The 17,188-nt window shown below is 34.2% G+C and overlaps 2 protein-coding genes across 3 annotated transcripts; one reads left to right on the forward strand and one right to left on the reverse strand.

Annotated features, from left to right (window-relative positions):
* The first annotated feature begins 2,218 nt into the window (after positions 1 to 2,218).
* On the forward strand, positions 2,219 to 6,837 carry LOC136223271 (protein TRAUCO). 2 transcript variants are annotated; one of them, XM_066011187.1, is made up of 2 exons: positions 2,219 to 3,399; positions 5,512 to 6,837. In XM_066011187.1, exons 1-2 carry the CDS (start codon positions 2,352 to 2,354, stop codon positions 5,775 to 5,777), a joined length of 1,314 nt encoding a protein of 437 aa, XP_065867259.1. In that variant the 5' UTR covers positions 2,219 to 2,351; the 3' UTR covers positions 5,778 to 6,837. The 2 variants fall into 2 exon arrangements, with proteins under 2 accessions (XP_065867259.1, XP_065867270.1); XM_066011198.1 differs by having other exon boundaries at positions 2,219 to 3,384.
* Positions 6,838 to 7,035: 198 nt separating this feature from the next.
* On the reverse strand, positions 7,036 to 15,224 carry LOC136223278 (ABC transporter G family member 13). The gene is given in 10 exon segments (XM_066011207.1): positions 7,036 to 7,982; positions 8,669 to 8,776; positions 8,865 to 9,137; positions 9,306 to 9,593; positions 10,211 to 10,342; positions 10,472 to 10,642; positions 10,677 to 10,738; positions 10,741 to 11,080; positions 11,723 to 11,802; positions 15,007 to 15,224. Coding segments are annotated over 10 exon segments (2,025 nt in total). The 5' UTR covers positions 15,221 to 15,224; the 3' UTR covers positions 7,036 to 7,625.
* Positions 15,225 to 17,188: the final 1,964 nt, after the last annotated feature.

Consider the following 17,188-nt stretch of genomic DNA (forward strand, 5'->3'; position numbering starts at 1 on the left):
AAAATATCCTAAAATATACTAAATTATACTAAAATATACTAAAATTATACTAAATTATACTAAAATTATACTAAAATTATACTAAATTATACCATAATTATAAAATTATAATAAATTATACTAAAATATCCTAAAATATACTAAATTATACTAAAATTATACTAAATTATACTAAATTATACCTAAATTATACTAAAGTTATACTAAAATTATACTAAAATTATACTAAATTATAAAATTATAATAAATTATACTAAAATATCCTAAAATATACTAAATTATACTAAAATATACTAAAATTGTACTAAAATTGTACTAAAATTATACTAAAATTATAAAAAATACATGTACTCGCAAAACGACCTCCTACGCGCTGGATCGGCTGTCTCCCCGGGGTCGGCTGCTCATCGCTCTCCTCAACCTCGCGATCATGTGCAACTGCAGACTGTCGCACTGCCGGCTGCCACATCCAGGTACTCCTGAAAAGAATCGCTATCAGGCTCTCTGTCATCATAATCGGTCGCCCCCTCCGATCCATCAATATCGGGCTGCTCCATAGTCGATCGCCTCCTCAACTGGTCCGTCGCAGCCCCTCTCCGCCTACGACCGGAAAAATCAATACCACACAATCTCGTATGCCGTGGTGTATCATCCTCGCCGTCCATATCTAGACGACGAGCAGATGACGGGATGGATTTCCCGCCCCTAGTAGGCCGCTCCGTCTACAAAAAAAAAATTACACTAAATTAATAAAATTGTAAATAATGTAAATTATACTAAATTTATAAAATTATGCTAAAATACTACTAAATTAATACAATTGTAAATAATTGTAATTATACTATAATTATAAAATTATACCTAAATTATACTAAAGTTATAATCAAATTATACTAAATTATACTAAATTTATAAAATTACCCTAAATTAATAAAATTGTAAAAATCATGCTAATACTATACTAAATTTATACTAAAATTAAACTAAAATTATAAAATTACACTAAATTACTAAAATTTTAAATAATATAAATTTTTATTAAAAAACAACGTGGGCGTAAGGGAATCACGCCTGAACCACTAGTCGGGCGTATGAACATCACACCCTATCAGTGGTGCGGGCGTATGAGCATCACGCCCGATCAGTGGTTCGGGCGTATGCGTATCACGCCCTACCATTGGTGCGGGCATGTGGCTATCACGCCCGCGCCACTGGTCGGGCGTGATACTCATACGCCCGAACCGCAGATCGGGCGTGATTCTCATACGCCCGACTGTGATTCCGGCGAATTTATGAAAACACCCCACAGATTCATTTCGATCTAAAAATCAACGAAATAAAGCGGTAAATCTTACCACTTTAGCTTTTCCTTTACGGTTTCTGTCACCATCCATGATTCGGTTCACTAATTTGTCCGGATTTGAGCAAAAATCGTATAGGGTTCTTGAGAGGTTTTGAGTTTTTTCAAATTTAGTGCAAAGGGTAGTTCGGGTAATTCACGGGGCTAGAAGTATAAATTAGTGGCTAGGTTTAGTAACCCACTTAAAAAATTCTAGACTCCAATTCATAAACCATAAACCCTATAAAATATATTATAGACTTCTAATTTATAAATTCTAATCCTTAAAGTATATTAAAAGTACTGATTTTACTAGTTTGACATAATCGAAAATTATAACTTGATATAGTTGTAAATAGTTTTTAAAATATGAATTTCTGTGTAATTTTTCCATAAAAATATATGGATTGAGTTGGGTTGGATTGATTATATTTAGTGGGTTGATTATTTTGCACACCCTTATGTTGTTCTCGATATATTGAGCGTGAGATTTATAGTATTTGATATAAAATCAAATCACTATAAGACGTGTAAATTTTCTCAACAATTGTGAGTTCTATGTACGTAAGTTTTTTTTTATTATGTGAAATTTATAAAGAAATTCAGTTTTAAAAAGTTATTTACAATTATTTTAAATAATAATTTGAATCATATTAAATTAATTAAATTATTATTTTTAATATATTTTAAGAATTAAAATTTATATATTAGAGGTTATATTATATTTTTAGAATAATCCTATATTTTAAAATTTAAAATTTATAAATTAGAATATAAAAATATATTAAAAAGTAATGAGATATTAAAAATTAATTTTTGTAATATGGTTTAATTCTATTTTTTATAAGTTTTGAGCCCAAATGAGAAGGTTGAAGACGAAAGCCCATCAATTGCCCTTCTTCCCGTTGCAGAATTCATCCCCCTCCTCCTCTGTTTGTCAAAATCCAATCCGAACCAGGGTAATACACTTCCATTAGACGAAAGAGTAAAATTTTGAACGATACATCTTTTCATGGAGTCTCTTCAAGCTAATTATAGAGAAGAAGAAGATGAAGCAGAAGTACCCGCGAACAACCTTGATCCCTCTCCGTCTACCGTTTCAATTGACCCTGATGAACACCGGAATGGCATAGAAGAACCCCAGAACGACATGGAAATATCTCAAAACGGTGATTCGACGAAACAGTTTGTATCTGGGCTCTCTGAATCGGACCCAACCACTCCAAAGTCTCCTAAATTTGAAGACATTGAAGAAGAAGACGACGAGGAAGAAGATGATGAAGAAGAACCACTTCCTAAAAAGCAAAAGCAACTTTCGTCTCTGACTCAACAAGAGGAAGAAGAACCCGCCGCAATTGACGACGCCGCCACCGCCAACAATGTACCGAACGAAATCAAAACTCCGATATCAACAGCAGCCACGACGAAAAAGAAATCGAAGAAGAAGAGCAATAACAATGTCTGGGTAACGAGATCTACTCGTAAAGGGAAGAAGAAACCTAAGCCTAATCCCCAAAATACTCCTGCTGAAGATAAAGTTTTAATTACTCCTGTACCTAGATTTCCAGATAAAAGTGATGATTCCTCAGATATGACAATTTGCCTGTCGAAAGTGTTCAAAGCTGAGAAAGTGGAATTGAGTGAAGATAGACTGAGTGCCGGAAGTACAAAAGGGTATAGAATGGTGAGAGCTACAAGAGGGGTTTGTGAAGGGGCATGGTACTTTGAAATTAAAATTGCGAGCCTGGGAGAGACAGGGCACACCCGTCTTGGGTGGTCGACGCAGAAAGGTGACCTGCAGGCGCCAATTGGGTATGATGGTAATAGTTTTGGGTATAGAGATATTGATGGGAGTAAAGTGCATAAGGCATTGAGAGAGAAGTATGGGGAAGAAGGGTATAAGGAAGGAGATGTGATTGGGTTTTATATCAATTTGCCCGAGGGTTCTTTGTATACTCCTAAGCCACCACGTTTGGTTTGGTATAAAGGGCAGAGATACGTTTGTGCTCCAGATGCTAAGGAGGATCCTCCTCAGATCATACCTGGTAAGAACTTATTGGGTAAGGGTGGCAATTTCGGATTATTCGGTTAAAATGGTGTTATGTTATCTTTTATATATATGTTCGATATGGTTATATAGGATATAAATGGTAGAAAAGTAATAATTGTCAATTGTGTCATGTCAGTCGGGTTGTCCGTGTCTTTATAAACTGGCAAGGACTTATTGTGTAAGGGTGGCAATTTCGGATTATTGGGTCAAAATCGTGCGATATGGTTATATAGGATATAAATGGTAGAAAAGTAATGATTGTCAATTGTGTCATGTCAGTCGGGTTGTCTGTGTCTCTATAAACTGTGTTTTGATGTTATCTGATATGTGGAACATGTGTCGCATTTGAAATCAGTGTTTATCGAATTGTGATTATGGTGCTAGCTTGACTTGTTCCCTTATTCTTGTTGATTCTTTGTGTAATACTCTCATTGAGGACGTTTATTGATTTGATGATACTGGTTTGGTTTTGAATCTAAAGAATTGTAGGGTTTTTGGTGGATTTACATCTCTGAATTATAGGGAATTAAGAATAGTAAATTTCTTATCAGGTTTAAAATAATAAGAAAAGCCAATGGCATTGCTGGGAGGAATATTACTTCCTTCTCAGTAATCTTCTGCCAATATGGAGGTTTAGTCGTTTTTGTCCTGACTTGCAATACAATAAAGTCAGAACAGGGCCATCGACCAGTGCTCGCACTCAGATTATAGCTAAGCTAATGCTTGAGAGGAAGAATATTAAGTGTATGAGATATTAAATTAGAGAGAGAGTATGCGAGAGTCTCAGACTGTCCTTACTTGAGCAATAAATGCACTTTATATAGGAATATAATCATCATTGTCTGGTGGGTCCTAGGTGTCTATTGGCCTGTGATCTTGTCTTGGGGAGCCGCGAATTGACGGCCTAATTTATGTAGAAGCGTGTCTAACACACTTCTTAGGCTTTGTAGGTCATCATACCAAACCAATGTTGCACAGAAACTCTTCTTCGTTAGCGTTTCCACGTCGTATCTGTTTGCGGTAAAGTTACTACTTGGTTAAGTGTCTCATGCGAAAGGCGGGGCCTGGCTCTTTGCCTTCAACCCACATGGCAATAGATTATTAGTGGGTGTTATCTGATGTCCCCATGATCTTATACCGATCCCTTCAGGGTTGAGGTCAAAGTGCTATTCAAAGGCTCCGGTCCTGAGCGGATATATAGGCTTGAGGTAAGACTGAAGGATTGCTTCGTTGCTTCGGAGGTTGAACACTGTCTTTGAAGCTTACTTCTGCTTAAAATACTCCAATTTGGCATGTCTTTGAAGCTCACTTCTCCTTAAAATACTCGGATTTGGCATGTCTTTTTTATCCAACAATACATTAGAGCTGAGAGGGCGAGCCTTGGCGCAACGGTAAACGTTGTTGTCGTGTGACCGAAAGGTCACGGGTTCGAGTCTTAGGAGCGGCCTCTTGCTAAAAAAATTGGCAGGGGAAGGCTTGCCCCCAGTACACCCTTGTGGTGGGACCCCTCCCCGGACCCTCGCTTAGCGGGGACGCGTAGTGCACCGGGCCGCCCTTTAATACATTAGAGCTGACAAATTGCTAGCAGTAAGGGACATGGTATCAGTGAACCTGCAACTTCTTTTAGCGTTTTAGTGACTTGGCTTTTTCCGACCATGCATTCTCATTAATTAGCTGAAGTTCAGCTATGCACATAAAAGTGCAGGTGCTTATTGTTTAGTAATTGGAGATGATTCAAGGTCACTTCACAATGGGGTTTTGGATATTCAAGCTAATCTTATTTACAGTCTGCTTCAAGTTCAGTGGCAATAGTAGACCTACTTCGCTTCAATTCAACTATGATTTTCTCTTCCATTTGTTTCTAGAATACTATCTCATACACCAAATTCTGATGAAATTTTCCTTCCCTTGGCTCTCGTCAATTTACGAATTCTATCTGTTCCTTTTTCGGTTTTATATTAAGTGCATCTATCTGAGTGGACCTTATTGTCATTGAGTATGAAGTTTTAGCCTTCAGAATATGTTAATGAACTAATGTTGATTTTCTGTGTTGTTGAATTATAGCTTTAGGCTCTGGATGTCATGATCTATTACTTGACAGAAGTATTGTTTTGCAATGCAGGGAGCGAGATATCGTTTTTCAGAAATGGAATATGTCAAGGCACTGCTTTCAAGGATTTATATGGTGGTCGTTACTATCCTGCTGCTTCAATGTACACTCTTCCAAATCAACCGAACTGTGTGGTCAAGTTCAACTTTGGTCCCGACTTTGAATTTTTTCCAGAGGACTTTGGTGGGCGTCCGATTCCTAGGGCTATGTATGAAGTTCCTTATCATGGGTTTGAAAATCGGATTGAAAACGGTGTGTCCAATGAGAACAAACAATAGCCACATTGATATTGATGGAGTTCGGAGGTCATTCCAACTTCAACGTTCTCCTTGTAACTTAGTTACTGAAAATTTAGGACTCATAGATAAATTGTTTCAATTTGTAAGTGAAATTAGGACTCACAGATCATTTGCTGCGAATTCTAAACTCAAAGTTACTTCTGAAATAGAAAAAAAGTTGGTTTTCATTTCTGCAATTCAATGCTGTTGCACGAGTTTGGCGATACATCAATGCAGGTTTTGATATTAGATTCCTGGAGTTTATTCGTAGTCCCATTAGCTGGCAGTATTTCTTAATTTCTGCACCTGAAATGTGATGCTTATTCACAGACCTTATAGAAGCTGGTTTTTCAGAAATTATGTCACAAGCTGTTCAAGTTTCCTTTTCTTAGCCATTCTGGTCTTTACTATTTGTGTGTTTGTTTTTGTTATAGTACAAATAATACGTTTTGTTTGTGGCCCTATTTTGGTTGGCAGGACAGGGAAACCGAATATATATCAAAGACGGATCCAAGGGGAGCCATGGAGGCTTGAGCACCCACTTGTCAATGAAAACGCCAGAAAACTCCATAGAAGCTGTATACGGAGCCTTATATTTTTTTGCAAAAGCACCCAAAAAATATAGAGCCCCCCAAGTCCCCTTTGGATCTGTCACTGTTAATATACCGAAGTACTTTCTTGTTTCACAAGAGAGTAATCATCATGACGAAACTTCTTTTCTGTTGATAGGGAAGCAGTGACCATTTGCTTGATAATGGGGGGCAGAAGACACTGATGAACTGATCAATTGATAAAGAGAAGAGTCAGGTTTGATCAATGACTTTTTTTTTGGCGAGTGAGGACTATAATCTTCCTTCAGGGAGATTATGCCCTCAATAAAAGTTTGAAAGGCGCCTTGCCGGAAATGCTGTAGGAATAAGGCCAGGAAGGGTCTGCCGAATATACCGACATCATGGGAAGGACCAGGGACGTAGGGACAGGGGGATCACGCCTCCGACTCCAGGGACAAAAAAAAAAAAAAAAGAATTACCGACTGATTTGGCATTGGTGGATTGAATCTGGGACGAAATTAACCATCACTGATGCTTAGTCCCAAAAAAAAGTTCTCTGATTTTAAACATATTTTTGTCCATTGGCCTCCTGATTACTTTTTCTAGCTTCAGCACTGGGAAAGACAGATCTTAGTTGTGATGAATTAGTTAAACAAAAAAGAGGTTACACTCAAGTGCGCCTCCTCTTATCGCGTGATCTGCTTATGGTCATCAGGTACCTGATAAATTTCTTGCACAGATGCATAAAAACACATTCACTGAAGCAAGTGATAAAGTTCATTATTGGTGCAAATGGTCATTGTTTAGAGTATAAGTCAATGTAATTGTTAGAGTATAAGTCAATGTAATTAATGAATAACATGCCTAAGGCTGCTGAAGGGCTGTTGGGGCATGCTTAGGCTGCTAGTAGGGTCAGTATGTCTCCTTGACTGTAGGAGTAATATCAGGAGCTACTACTTGTATATATATCTGTGTATTGTTCCCAAGTAAAATATATCAATGTAGCATCTTACTCTACATGGTATCCCATGGATTTCTTTGTATTTTCATGGTCTGTTACAGTCATGAACACTTTATTGCTAAAGATATTAGAGAAAGATCGAATATGTGTGGCTGCAGTTTTGATCACATGGACCTTAATGACTATGTAGTATATGGTCATTCACCATTAGATCTAGGCTTATTAATAAGCCTAGATCTAACGGTGAATGACCAAATTCGTTTGGTCATTAAGGTCCATGTGAACATTTCCGATGTGGCTGAAGTTTCCTAATACATTTTCAAATTGGTGTCATTGCTAGTGCATTGGAGAGTTGAGACCCTCTTGAGATGACAAAGGATGGAGATTCCGGTGCCTTTGAGAAGGAAAGGGTGAACTTTTCCTGAAAGACGGCCTCTTTTTGAGATGTTGTAATGTTCTCTTGGTGTAGAGCTTATGAAAGACAGGCAAAATTCTCTCCCTGAACTTGAGAATAGCATAGAAGAGTAGTCGGTAGGCTATAAGAAGTACAATAACAGCAATGAAGTCCCACCATTTTGAGTGATCAAGACTTATGCCAAGAGTATCTCTGAGAACATCTTCGCCTCGCAGTTTCGGACCACCTGGTACTAACGGATCAAACTCTACTCCAATCATGTCATTCTTGTATACTCCCTGCATTTACATTATCGTATTAGTGATGGAAAAAGCATTTTATCTGCACGAAGCTTGTTGCTTGCTGTTCTATTATTCAGTCTGCAAAACTTTCAGATAGCGGAACTTGATTAGAATAGGGAAGGGAAAAAACAGACTCTTTTGGCTTTCAAAAGCTATTATGTATTTGGTATTTTAGTCGTTTGCATCTATCTTTGGGTTGTAGAGAGCTGTGACACAGGGTCAATAGTATAAAAGTAGTGAATGCAACAGGGTAAAATACATCCATGACTCCTCAAATTTGGCGTTATTTAACATGATGGCCCCTGAACTTGAAAATCAGAAAAGTTGAGACGGGTGTAGCTTACCCGAATATGACATGTTAGCTTGTTTTCCAGCTCTATGTCCATTTCTTCTTATCCTTTGGCATGATCTATGTTGCTTTTTGTCAAGGAACCGATGGACCCAAAAGTTAATCCGATAAATAGGCTCACAAATAGCTTTTATATGAATAACTTTTATTATTATCTCTGACACTTTCCATGGAGATTTTTCGTTCGAGTTCTAGACCAAGGGTTCTAAATTCAAGACTCTTAACTCTTAAGTTCCATTGACTAAAACTGTAGAAGTGTGCTAACCTTATCAAAACTGTTTGCAGGACTGTTTTACAGGAATTGCTAGAAACATTTAACATTATTTGCAATTACCTGCAATCCCCATGCGCCAAAATTGATATAAGAAACCGGATAACGCCAAAAGACCTTGGGAAGATCAGGCAGCAAGCGAAAGAACCCGGAGGTCATCATCAGGACTGCCTGGAAACAAACATCAAAGAGATAACATGACCAGAAAAAGGGCAGAAACCGGGGCATGATGCGATAAAAGCCAGACTTAAAATCTTACAATATATCCGGCTCCAACGATGACTCCCATTAGAAAGTTGGGAACAAGTGAAGCTATTGTCATCATGCAGCTCTCCACAGTTGCTATGCAGCTTATAAGGTCAAGGCAGGCATACACCAAATGTGAGAATTCAGACCTAAATTTCACCAGGTAAAAGATAATGCTTGATGTGGAAATTGACATCACTATTAGGTATGGAAAAGAAGATAGAAAATTTGACACAGTATATACTCCAACACCATAATGCCCATTCAGCCTTTCTTTGTGAAATACCTGCTTAAATAACACAGATTAGAGTAATTCTGCTTAAATGAGTTGGGTCATATCAACCAGCTTGTTAAACAGGTCGTGTCAGGGTGACCCTTAATGATCACCAGAGTAAATGGACACGACCCATTTATGACCTGCGAACCTGTTTTGACACCCCTAGGACTTGCTTACCTTCAATTCTTCAATGAATGAAGGGAAGCCTCCAATGGACATGAATGTCATGAATCCTGATATGAATCCGCCACAAGCTCCGCGAGCTAAGATGGAAGTGTACCCATTTCCGACATCGTGGAAGACGGTTCCGACACAAATAGACAATGCTATGTATATGCCTATCCTTACCCTATAATACCCCAAATCTCTCCACATATTGATGGATGATCTCTTTGTCAATATTGAAAGCTGTTTCCACCAGTTTGTCTGCTGCTTCTCCCTTTTCCTTCTAATCTCAAGCCCTTTCTGCAATGTCAAATTTAGTCCCAATATGCTCAATGCTTCATTGAAGAAAATGTTTAGCCTTATCTAGTATTCTATTAGGTTTGTGCAACATTAAGCCTGTCTTGCTAACCGTTTTATGTTTAAACTTGACTTTTCTAGTCACCGGGGGGTTTAATGTGTGCAATTATAATTGATCAAAGGTTTAATGTGTCAAGTTGAAAAGATTAAACAAAAATCCAAAAGATTAGATGCCTGCGAAAGGAATTGCCTTGGTATGAATATGCATATAGAGCTGAGCATAGATCTTGGAGATTCTTAAACCGGACCGAATATCCGAAAAGAAATCTAGAATTGGCTTGGTTCGTTGACTTAATTAGATACAATTCTGGAGATTTTCAAATTCCATTGTTGAGTAAATATGTTAGAGATTATGGCACCAGACCGAATATCCAAAAAAATAGATCCAAAACCAGATTGAACCGTTCGACTTTTTCTTTAGGACCGAACCAAATTGTACCGTTGACTTTATTAGATACAATTATTGAGATTTTCAAATCCCCGAATTGTACCAAATCGTACTCCACTATATGCGCATGCATAAAATTTCATTGTGATTGAGTTGATACTGTGATGCTTACAGTGGTCAAGATTTCTTTAATCCTAGCCTTTGTACTTGCTGCATAGTTTGAGAAGTTGTATTTCCTAATTAGTTCTGCCTTTATCTCTGCTGTTGGTAAATTTCCCAAAGAATCTGATAGCATCTGAATTTCCTGGATTACAAGAAATTATCTAAAATTAGGCTTGTCACGTTTCTGACATAATAACACGATTTACAGAAGTAAACTGTTTAACACGATATGTTTATCATTTTTACGTTATTTATATCAATCATATAGAACCTATAGACTACACAACACAATTGAACATACTCTTTGAGCTCCCATTAAAGTTGTAGTAACAAGATCAAAATCCGAATTCACACACCGTAGAAAATGATCTGAAGGATTTCGCCTACTCGGGCATGGAAATCCTGCTTCACCGAAGAACATTGGTATGAAAAAAATTCCAAACTTCAATGACCGTCAATCCAATCGAAAAATTCACCTCAACTGCCATTTTAGCTTCTCCAAAGTAAACAGTTTCACCACCAGATAACAGAAAAATTCACCATCTGCAGCAATATTTCTAAGTGTCTGAACAACAAAGAAAGCGGAAGCACTGTCTAAACCAGTAGTAGGTTCATCAAGAAACAAAAGATTGGGTCTGATTAAGATTTCGAAAGCAATGCTTAATCGTTTCTTTTCTCCACCGCTAATTCCTCTCAAATGCCAATTTCCAATTAATCTATCTGCACAATCTTCCAAACCCATTTCCATGATTGTTCCTGATACAATTTTTGAAATATCTTGTTTGTTCATCTTGCTTGGAAGCCTTAATTGAGCTGAGTACATTAGTGTTTCTCTGATTGTAAGAGTTCCCAGCAATGTATTTTCTTGTGTTACATATGCCTGAAATTTAATTATTGTTCATATACCAAAAAAGTAGTATTAAATAAGGGATAATGACCAAATTTAGCCCTAACGTTTTTTGTCAAGTGCAAATTTAGCTCTAAGGTAGTGAATGGTTCAAATTTAACCCTAACGTTTTCAAGGAAGATCAATTTTAGCTCTATCTTACCGAAAATTTGAAAAAACGGGTTTGATTGTTATTTAACTCACTTCCAAACAAGTTTGTCGATAAATTGAAACAGTTTTATGTATTTTTGGTTGGATATTTGTAACTATATATTAATAATACACAGTAAATATATAAAACAGTTTGACAAAAAAAAAGTTTGACAAAAAAAGTATAGTTGTTAGCATTTCAACATGTTTTTTTTAACCGTGTTAGTATCACATTAAATATCTTAAACATAATTGATATTTGGAAGTCTGATGTGACAATTAAATAACAGTTAAACTAGTCTTTTTAAAATTTCGGTAATATAGAGCTAAAATTGATATTTGTTGAAAACATTAGGATTAAATTTAGACTATTTTATATATTCAGTCTAAATCTGCATTTCATCGAAAATGTTTGGATTAAATTTGGTACTTATGTCATGAAACAATAACTTGCAATTCTTAAAAAAAAAAAAAAAAAAAACTTACAATTCCATCATAGAGATTTGTTTTCTTCTTGCCATTAATTAGAACATTTCCAGTCATAATAACATTGGTTGAAAGTCTACCTGCACCACCATGGATTTCATTAAATATGTCCCTATGTTTTTATATGGGAAAATTACACAGAAATTCATGTTTTAAAAACTATTTACAACTATATCAAGTCATAAGTTTGGATTATATCAAACTAGTAAAATCAGTACTTTTAATACATTTTAAAGATTAGAATTTATAAATTAAAAGTCTAGAATATATTTTCTAGTGTTTATGATTTATGAATTGTAGTCTAGATTTTTTTAAATTATGGTGTAAAATCATAATATATAGAGAATAATGACATATTAAGAATTAAATTTGATGATATGACTTAGTTGTAATTTTGTACTTAATTATGATATTTATGTATTTGACCCGTTTTATATTTTGGAAAATCATTTTTAAGGTTTCATATAGAGCCCGTTTGGTAAAACATAATGGGTTTCGTAATGGAATGCCCATTACATTAAAGGGTCATTGCCATGTTTGGTTGCACATGTAATGGAATGAGAAATCCATAGATTAAATTTTGTTTAACAACTATTGTAAATTACATAAAAAATGGTTTGAATTTTCATTACATCCAAAGCATGTAATCCTAATTTTTATCTTTAAAGTTCAATCTAACCTTTCATTTGTTAAATCTCACTTCTCATCATTCTCAAAAACGCAAAAACTAGAAAAACTGAAAACGAAAAAACAAACAACAACAACAACAAAAAAGTGAAAAATGAAAAATAGGAAAAAACGGTGAAAATGGAAATCGGAAAAACGAGAAAAATGTAAAAAATCCTACGAAAACACGGAAAACTATATACTAATTTCATGTTTTTTTTTGTTGATTTTAATTATGTAAATAAAATTTTACGATTTCATTTAACTAAGTATTATAATGAAATCAACATAAGTATTATAATGGTAATTACATTTCATCATATTTTTTTATTTGTCAATCAAACATGGTAATGAAATCACTATTCTATTCTAACTTTAATTACATTACGACTTTGATTACATTAAATTGCATTACGACACACCAAACAGACCCATAGTTTCAAAGCTTAGAAACCCATTTATCAAAATTGATTTTGATAGTAATTTGAATTTAAATTTAATTATGTTTTAGGCGGTTTTATGAAATTGATTCCTTGCTATAAATATGAACTTTGTTAAAATTGATTATGGTTTGAATATTTATTTAACTATGTATGTTTGAATATAAACTTTAATTACATTATATGAGTTGGTTTTATATATTTATATATATATATTTTTTAAGAGATTGGTTCTAAGTTCACAACCTCTCACCTCTGGAAACTAGAGATGTGTCTTTTGAATATTTAAATCGTATGAGTTGATTTTATTTGGATATTTAAAATGTGTATTGAACAATTAATTTTGTTTATATATTTAGGTTTGTATAAAAAAATACGATTAACCGTTGTTTTTAGTTAAAAATTATGGTTAACCGTTGCTGATTTTTTTTGTTAACTATTGATATAATGGTTAAAAATTACTGACCGAAAAACCTAACGAAAATTTTCGGTTAACCATATATATACCGGTTTGGTTCTAATAACTAAAAATTCATAGATTCAGTTAGGTTTAAAAAATTTCCTAGTGAACCGGTTAATTGAACCCCGCCCACCCTAACAACCCACCTTCAACTTCAACTCAAACAACTAGTGATTTTCCAAACTTTCAAAACGACCTTTATGTTATTTGAAACAATTTTTTGTTCGTTTAAAATGATCTTTTTATCACCTCAATTTGTTTCAAAAGTAAGTAGGGGTAAAGTGTACGGTACGCCACGATGGATTAAACAAGATAAGTGAGTGAAAATGTCGTTTTGAAAATTTAGAAGATCATTAGATGTTTGGGTACAAGTTGAAAGGAATTGCATGTATATATGAAGCCAGGGGCGGAACCAGGGAGAGAATTGAGAATTTTTTTTTTTAGTAATGGTGTTTGGTAATATTTTGGGAGAATTATATTGACTTTATGTAGTATTATTTCAATGTTTAAAGGTAGATGAGATGGTTAAGGATTCTTACTTCTATTTGAGATGTCTTATGTTCAATTTCCTTCAACCTCACTTTCTTTTAAATTTTTTTTTATTTATTTTAATTTTATTTTTCAATAATTATAAAAACATGTTACCAATATATTTGAGCCCCGGGTCATCCGGGATCCTAGTTCCACCACTGTATGAAGCCTAATTTTATCATTATCGAGGCGTTTGGTATTCTATTAGGATAGGGATAGGGATAGGGATAAGGATAAATGGTTGGGATAAGGATAAAAATATGATAGTCGAGAATAACTATTTAATGTTTGGTATGTGGGATAAGGATGGAGATAAAATAATACATTTTACTATTTTAACCCTATTTAAACTACATAAGATTAATTTGAGGGATAAGATGGACTTTTCCATCCTATTAAAATCGTAGGAACTTATCCCACCTCCTTATACCACCCCCTCCTGGGTATAGGATTTGAGGGATAAGAGGCTTATCCATCATCCGTCTCACTCTTCTATCTCCTAAACAAACACGGGATAACTTATCTCATGTTTTTTATCCCTATCCCACCTCCTATATCCCTTTTAACAAACACCCTGTATGTATATTAGTTTTGATTCTATTATAACATCTTCCGATCAATTTTAACGTACTTTTTGAGATAAGATCTAAATTTTCTTCTAACATTTTTTAAAAACACCAAACACAATCCAAACATAAGAAATGGAAGAATTTTATCTTAAAATTTTTAACAGAGCAATTTAAAGCCTAAACAGTGACTGAGTTAGCATTTGACTATTTAAAGTGCGAAAGATAAAATCAACTGGTTTGTTTTTTTTTTTTTTTTTTCTTTTCTTTTTTGCGATTCTCCAAAAAAAACACAATACATAGAAAACATGTGGTAAAATAGATATGGAAAATCCTGCGTTTGACATAGAAAACCTGATGCTTCTAATAATTTCCGTTATAAGCGACGGTTTCAGACAACACGAGATACACCGGCACCGTCACCCTCCTACATCAATCTTTGAATTCAAATAAGAGTCTCATTCGTTTTGGAGTTTCTAGTTAAGCGTAAATTGGAAGCATTTTAATATTTTTTTACCGTTTCTTATATTACGGTACACTTTCTAAAAACGTTAGAGATAAATTTAAAGTTATTCCTATGTCTTATTAATTTGAAATGCATGATATATATAAATGAATAACCTGCTAAAGCATCAAGAAGAGTGGATTTGCCAGAAGCAGAAGGACCCATAATAGCAACAATATTACCAGGAACAGCATACCCATTTACACCAATTAGCAACCTTCTCGTCGGACCTTCCCTTAAATTATGCGGCAGCACCACCGTGAGCTCCTCCCATACTAAGTATGCTCCTCCTCCTTCTTCTTCATCTCCACCGTTGTAAGTAGTATTCATAACCTCCTCCTCTATCTCCATACTAAAATATTTTCTTACTAAAACAAATAGTATAACGCTACTAATTAATATTATAGGAGAGAATACAAATAGGACTTTCATACCCCTAAAGTATGGCTGCACATTAAGTTGTTGTTACATACTTTTAATAATTCTCCATGTACCTCATCTAAACAAACAGTTAAAATATTTTAAATTGATTATCGAGGTATTATTTACAAAAAAAAAAAAAAAAATCATATACCACCAACCTAGAGGTATAAGCATTCAGCAAAATAATAAAATAGTTGAAAATTAAAAATGGAAGAATTAAAAAAATTCACATTTGGATACGTATATTGTGACCCCACTTAATAATTAAAATAGTGAAGTCTCTTATAAAATATGTGGATCCATATTACACGTGTCAAAATACGTATGGAAGGTCCTCTATTTGACATGGAGAACTGAATGCTTCTAATAATTTGCCTTGAAAACGACTTCAATTAGTTAATCAATTTTACTGGTATATTTTTTTTATTGATTGGTCAAACACATAATTAAGTTCTTGAACTTTCAGATATATTTTCTTTTGAATCAAAACTTTCAGATATTTAAGTATTGAGTTATTGAACATTTTTTTTTCCAGATTGAAACTCATTTAACTTTAATTTTCACACACATTAATAACTTTATTAAATCTTTAGTAGAGTGCTCAATACATATAAAAGCTAAAGATCAGTAGTTTAATCAATAAAAATAATAAAAAAAAATCAGGGTGAAATATGGTTTTTTTTTCTATAATAACAAAAAAAAAAAATGAATTGGAGAGACTCAATTTTAATATAAGATGCTTGTCTATGAAATTAGTTACAATTCTACTCATATTTTTTTTTTTATTAGTCATAAAAATGTATTAATATCAAAATGAAAATTTAAATTCATTTAACATTACTTGAATTCAAAAAATACAAAGTCAACCTTATAAAGTTTTGTTTTTCATGTCAATTTTTTTCAATCCATTGGACATGTATGTAGTTAAAATTTAGAAGAAGAAAAAACTAAAAAAAAAAGAATAATTATTTAAGATCAGTAAGTAAATGCCAAAATACATGATTAAACTCCTGATTTTTAAGATTTTAAGAATTCAGACGCTAATTTTTATTTTTTACACATATTGGGCCGCTACTTAACGGGTTAACTCTAAAAATGTGTGTTAAAATCAAAGTTCAAGATTGTAATCTGAAAAAAATATCAAATCTTCAATCCTTAAATCCTAGAAGTTCAGGGTAAATTGTCTATATGATCACTTAAATTTAATATTAGTTTCAAAAAATAATTGAACTTTATCTGATTTTAATAAAATTATTGAATTTTCATTTTTATTTTAATAAGGCATTCCAAGCAATTCAGTGATGCGGGCATCCAGTCGATTAGACGAGAGGGAACGAGTGGTGGAATAAGTTGGGTCAAAGAGGCAACACATTCAGGTGAAGCAAATGCCATTTACGTAAAATTTGACACCACACGCTGTGTAGATTACTGAAATGAACATCAGAGGTTCATCAGGAATCTTACACGACGTGTGAGCTACTAAAACCAGCAGCTCCCTTTCAACTTAAAAAGCCAACACGCCGTTTGGACTTTTAAAAATACCAAACAAGACCAATCTTGACCCTCACTTCAGCTCCCTTCTAATTACAACTTTATCACCCCTCAATTACAACACATGCCGCTCCTAATTTACAATCCATGCCACCTTTTTACCTTTACCACATTATACCCCTTTAAGCTTTATATATTTAGTTATATGTATTTGTTGAAACACCTTTCCACATGATTTTGATTTGACAAAATTATTTCCATGATTAAAACAATTAAATTTAAGTGCTTTGATTTAATTGTACTAATGAGTTTGTTCAATGTTGAGTAAATTAACTAACGAGAACAGGAACTGAAAGTCTATAAAAGAAAGACAGAACAAAGTCA

The sequence above is a fragment of the Euphorbia lathyris genome, chromosome 1 (genome assembly GCF_963576675.1).
Source record: "Euphorbia lathyris chromosome 1, ddEupLath1.1, whole genome shotgun sequence".
NCBI classification, from domain to species: Eukaryota; Viridiplantae; Streptophyta; class Magnoliopsida; order Malpighiales; family Euphorbiaceae; genus Euphorbia; species Euphorbia lathyris.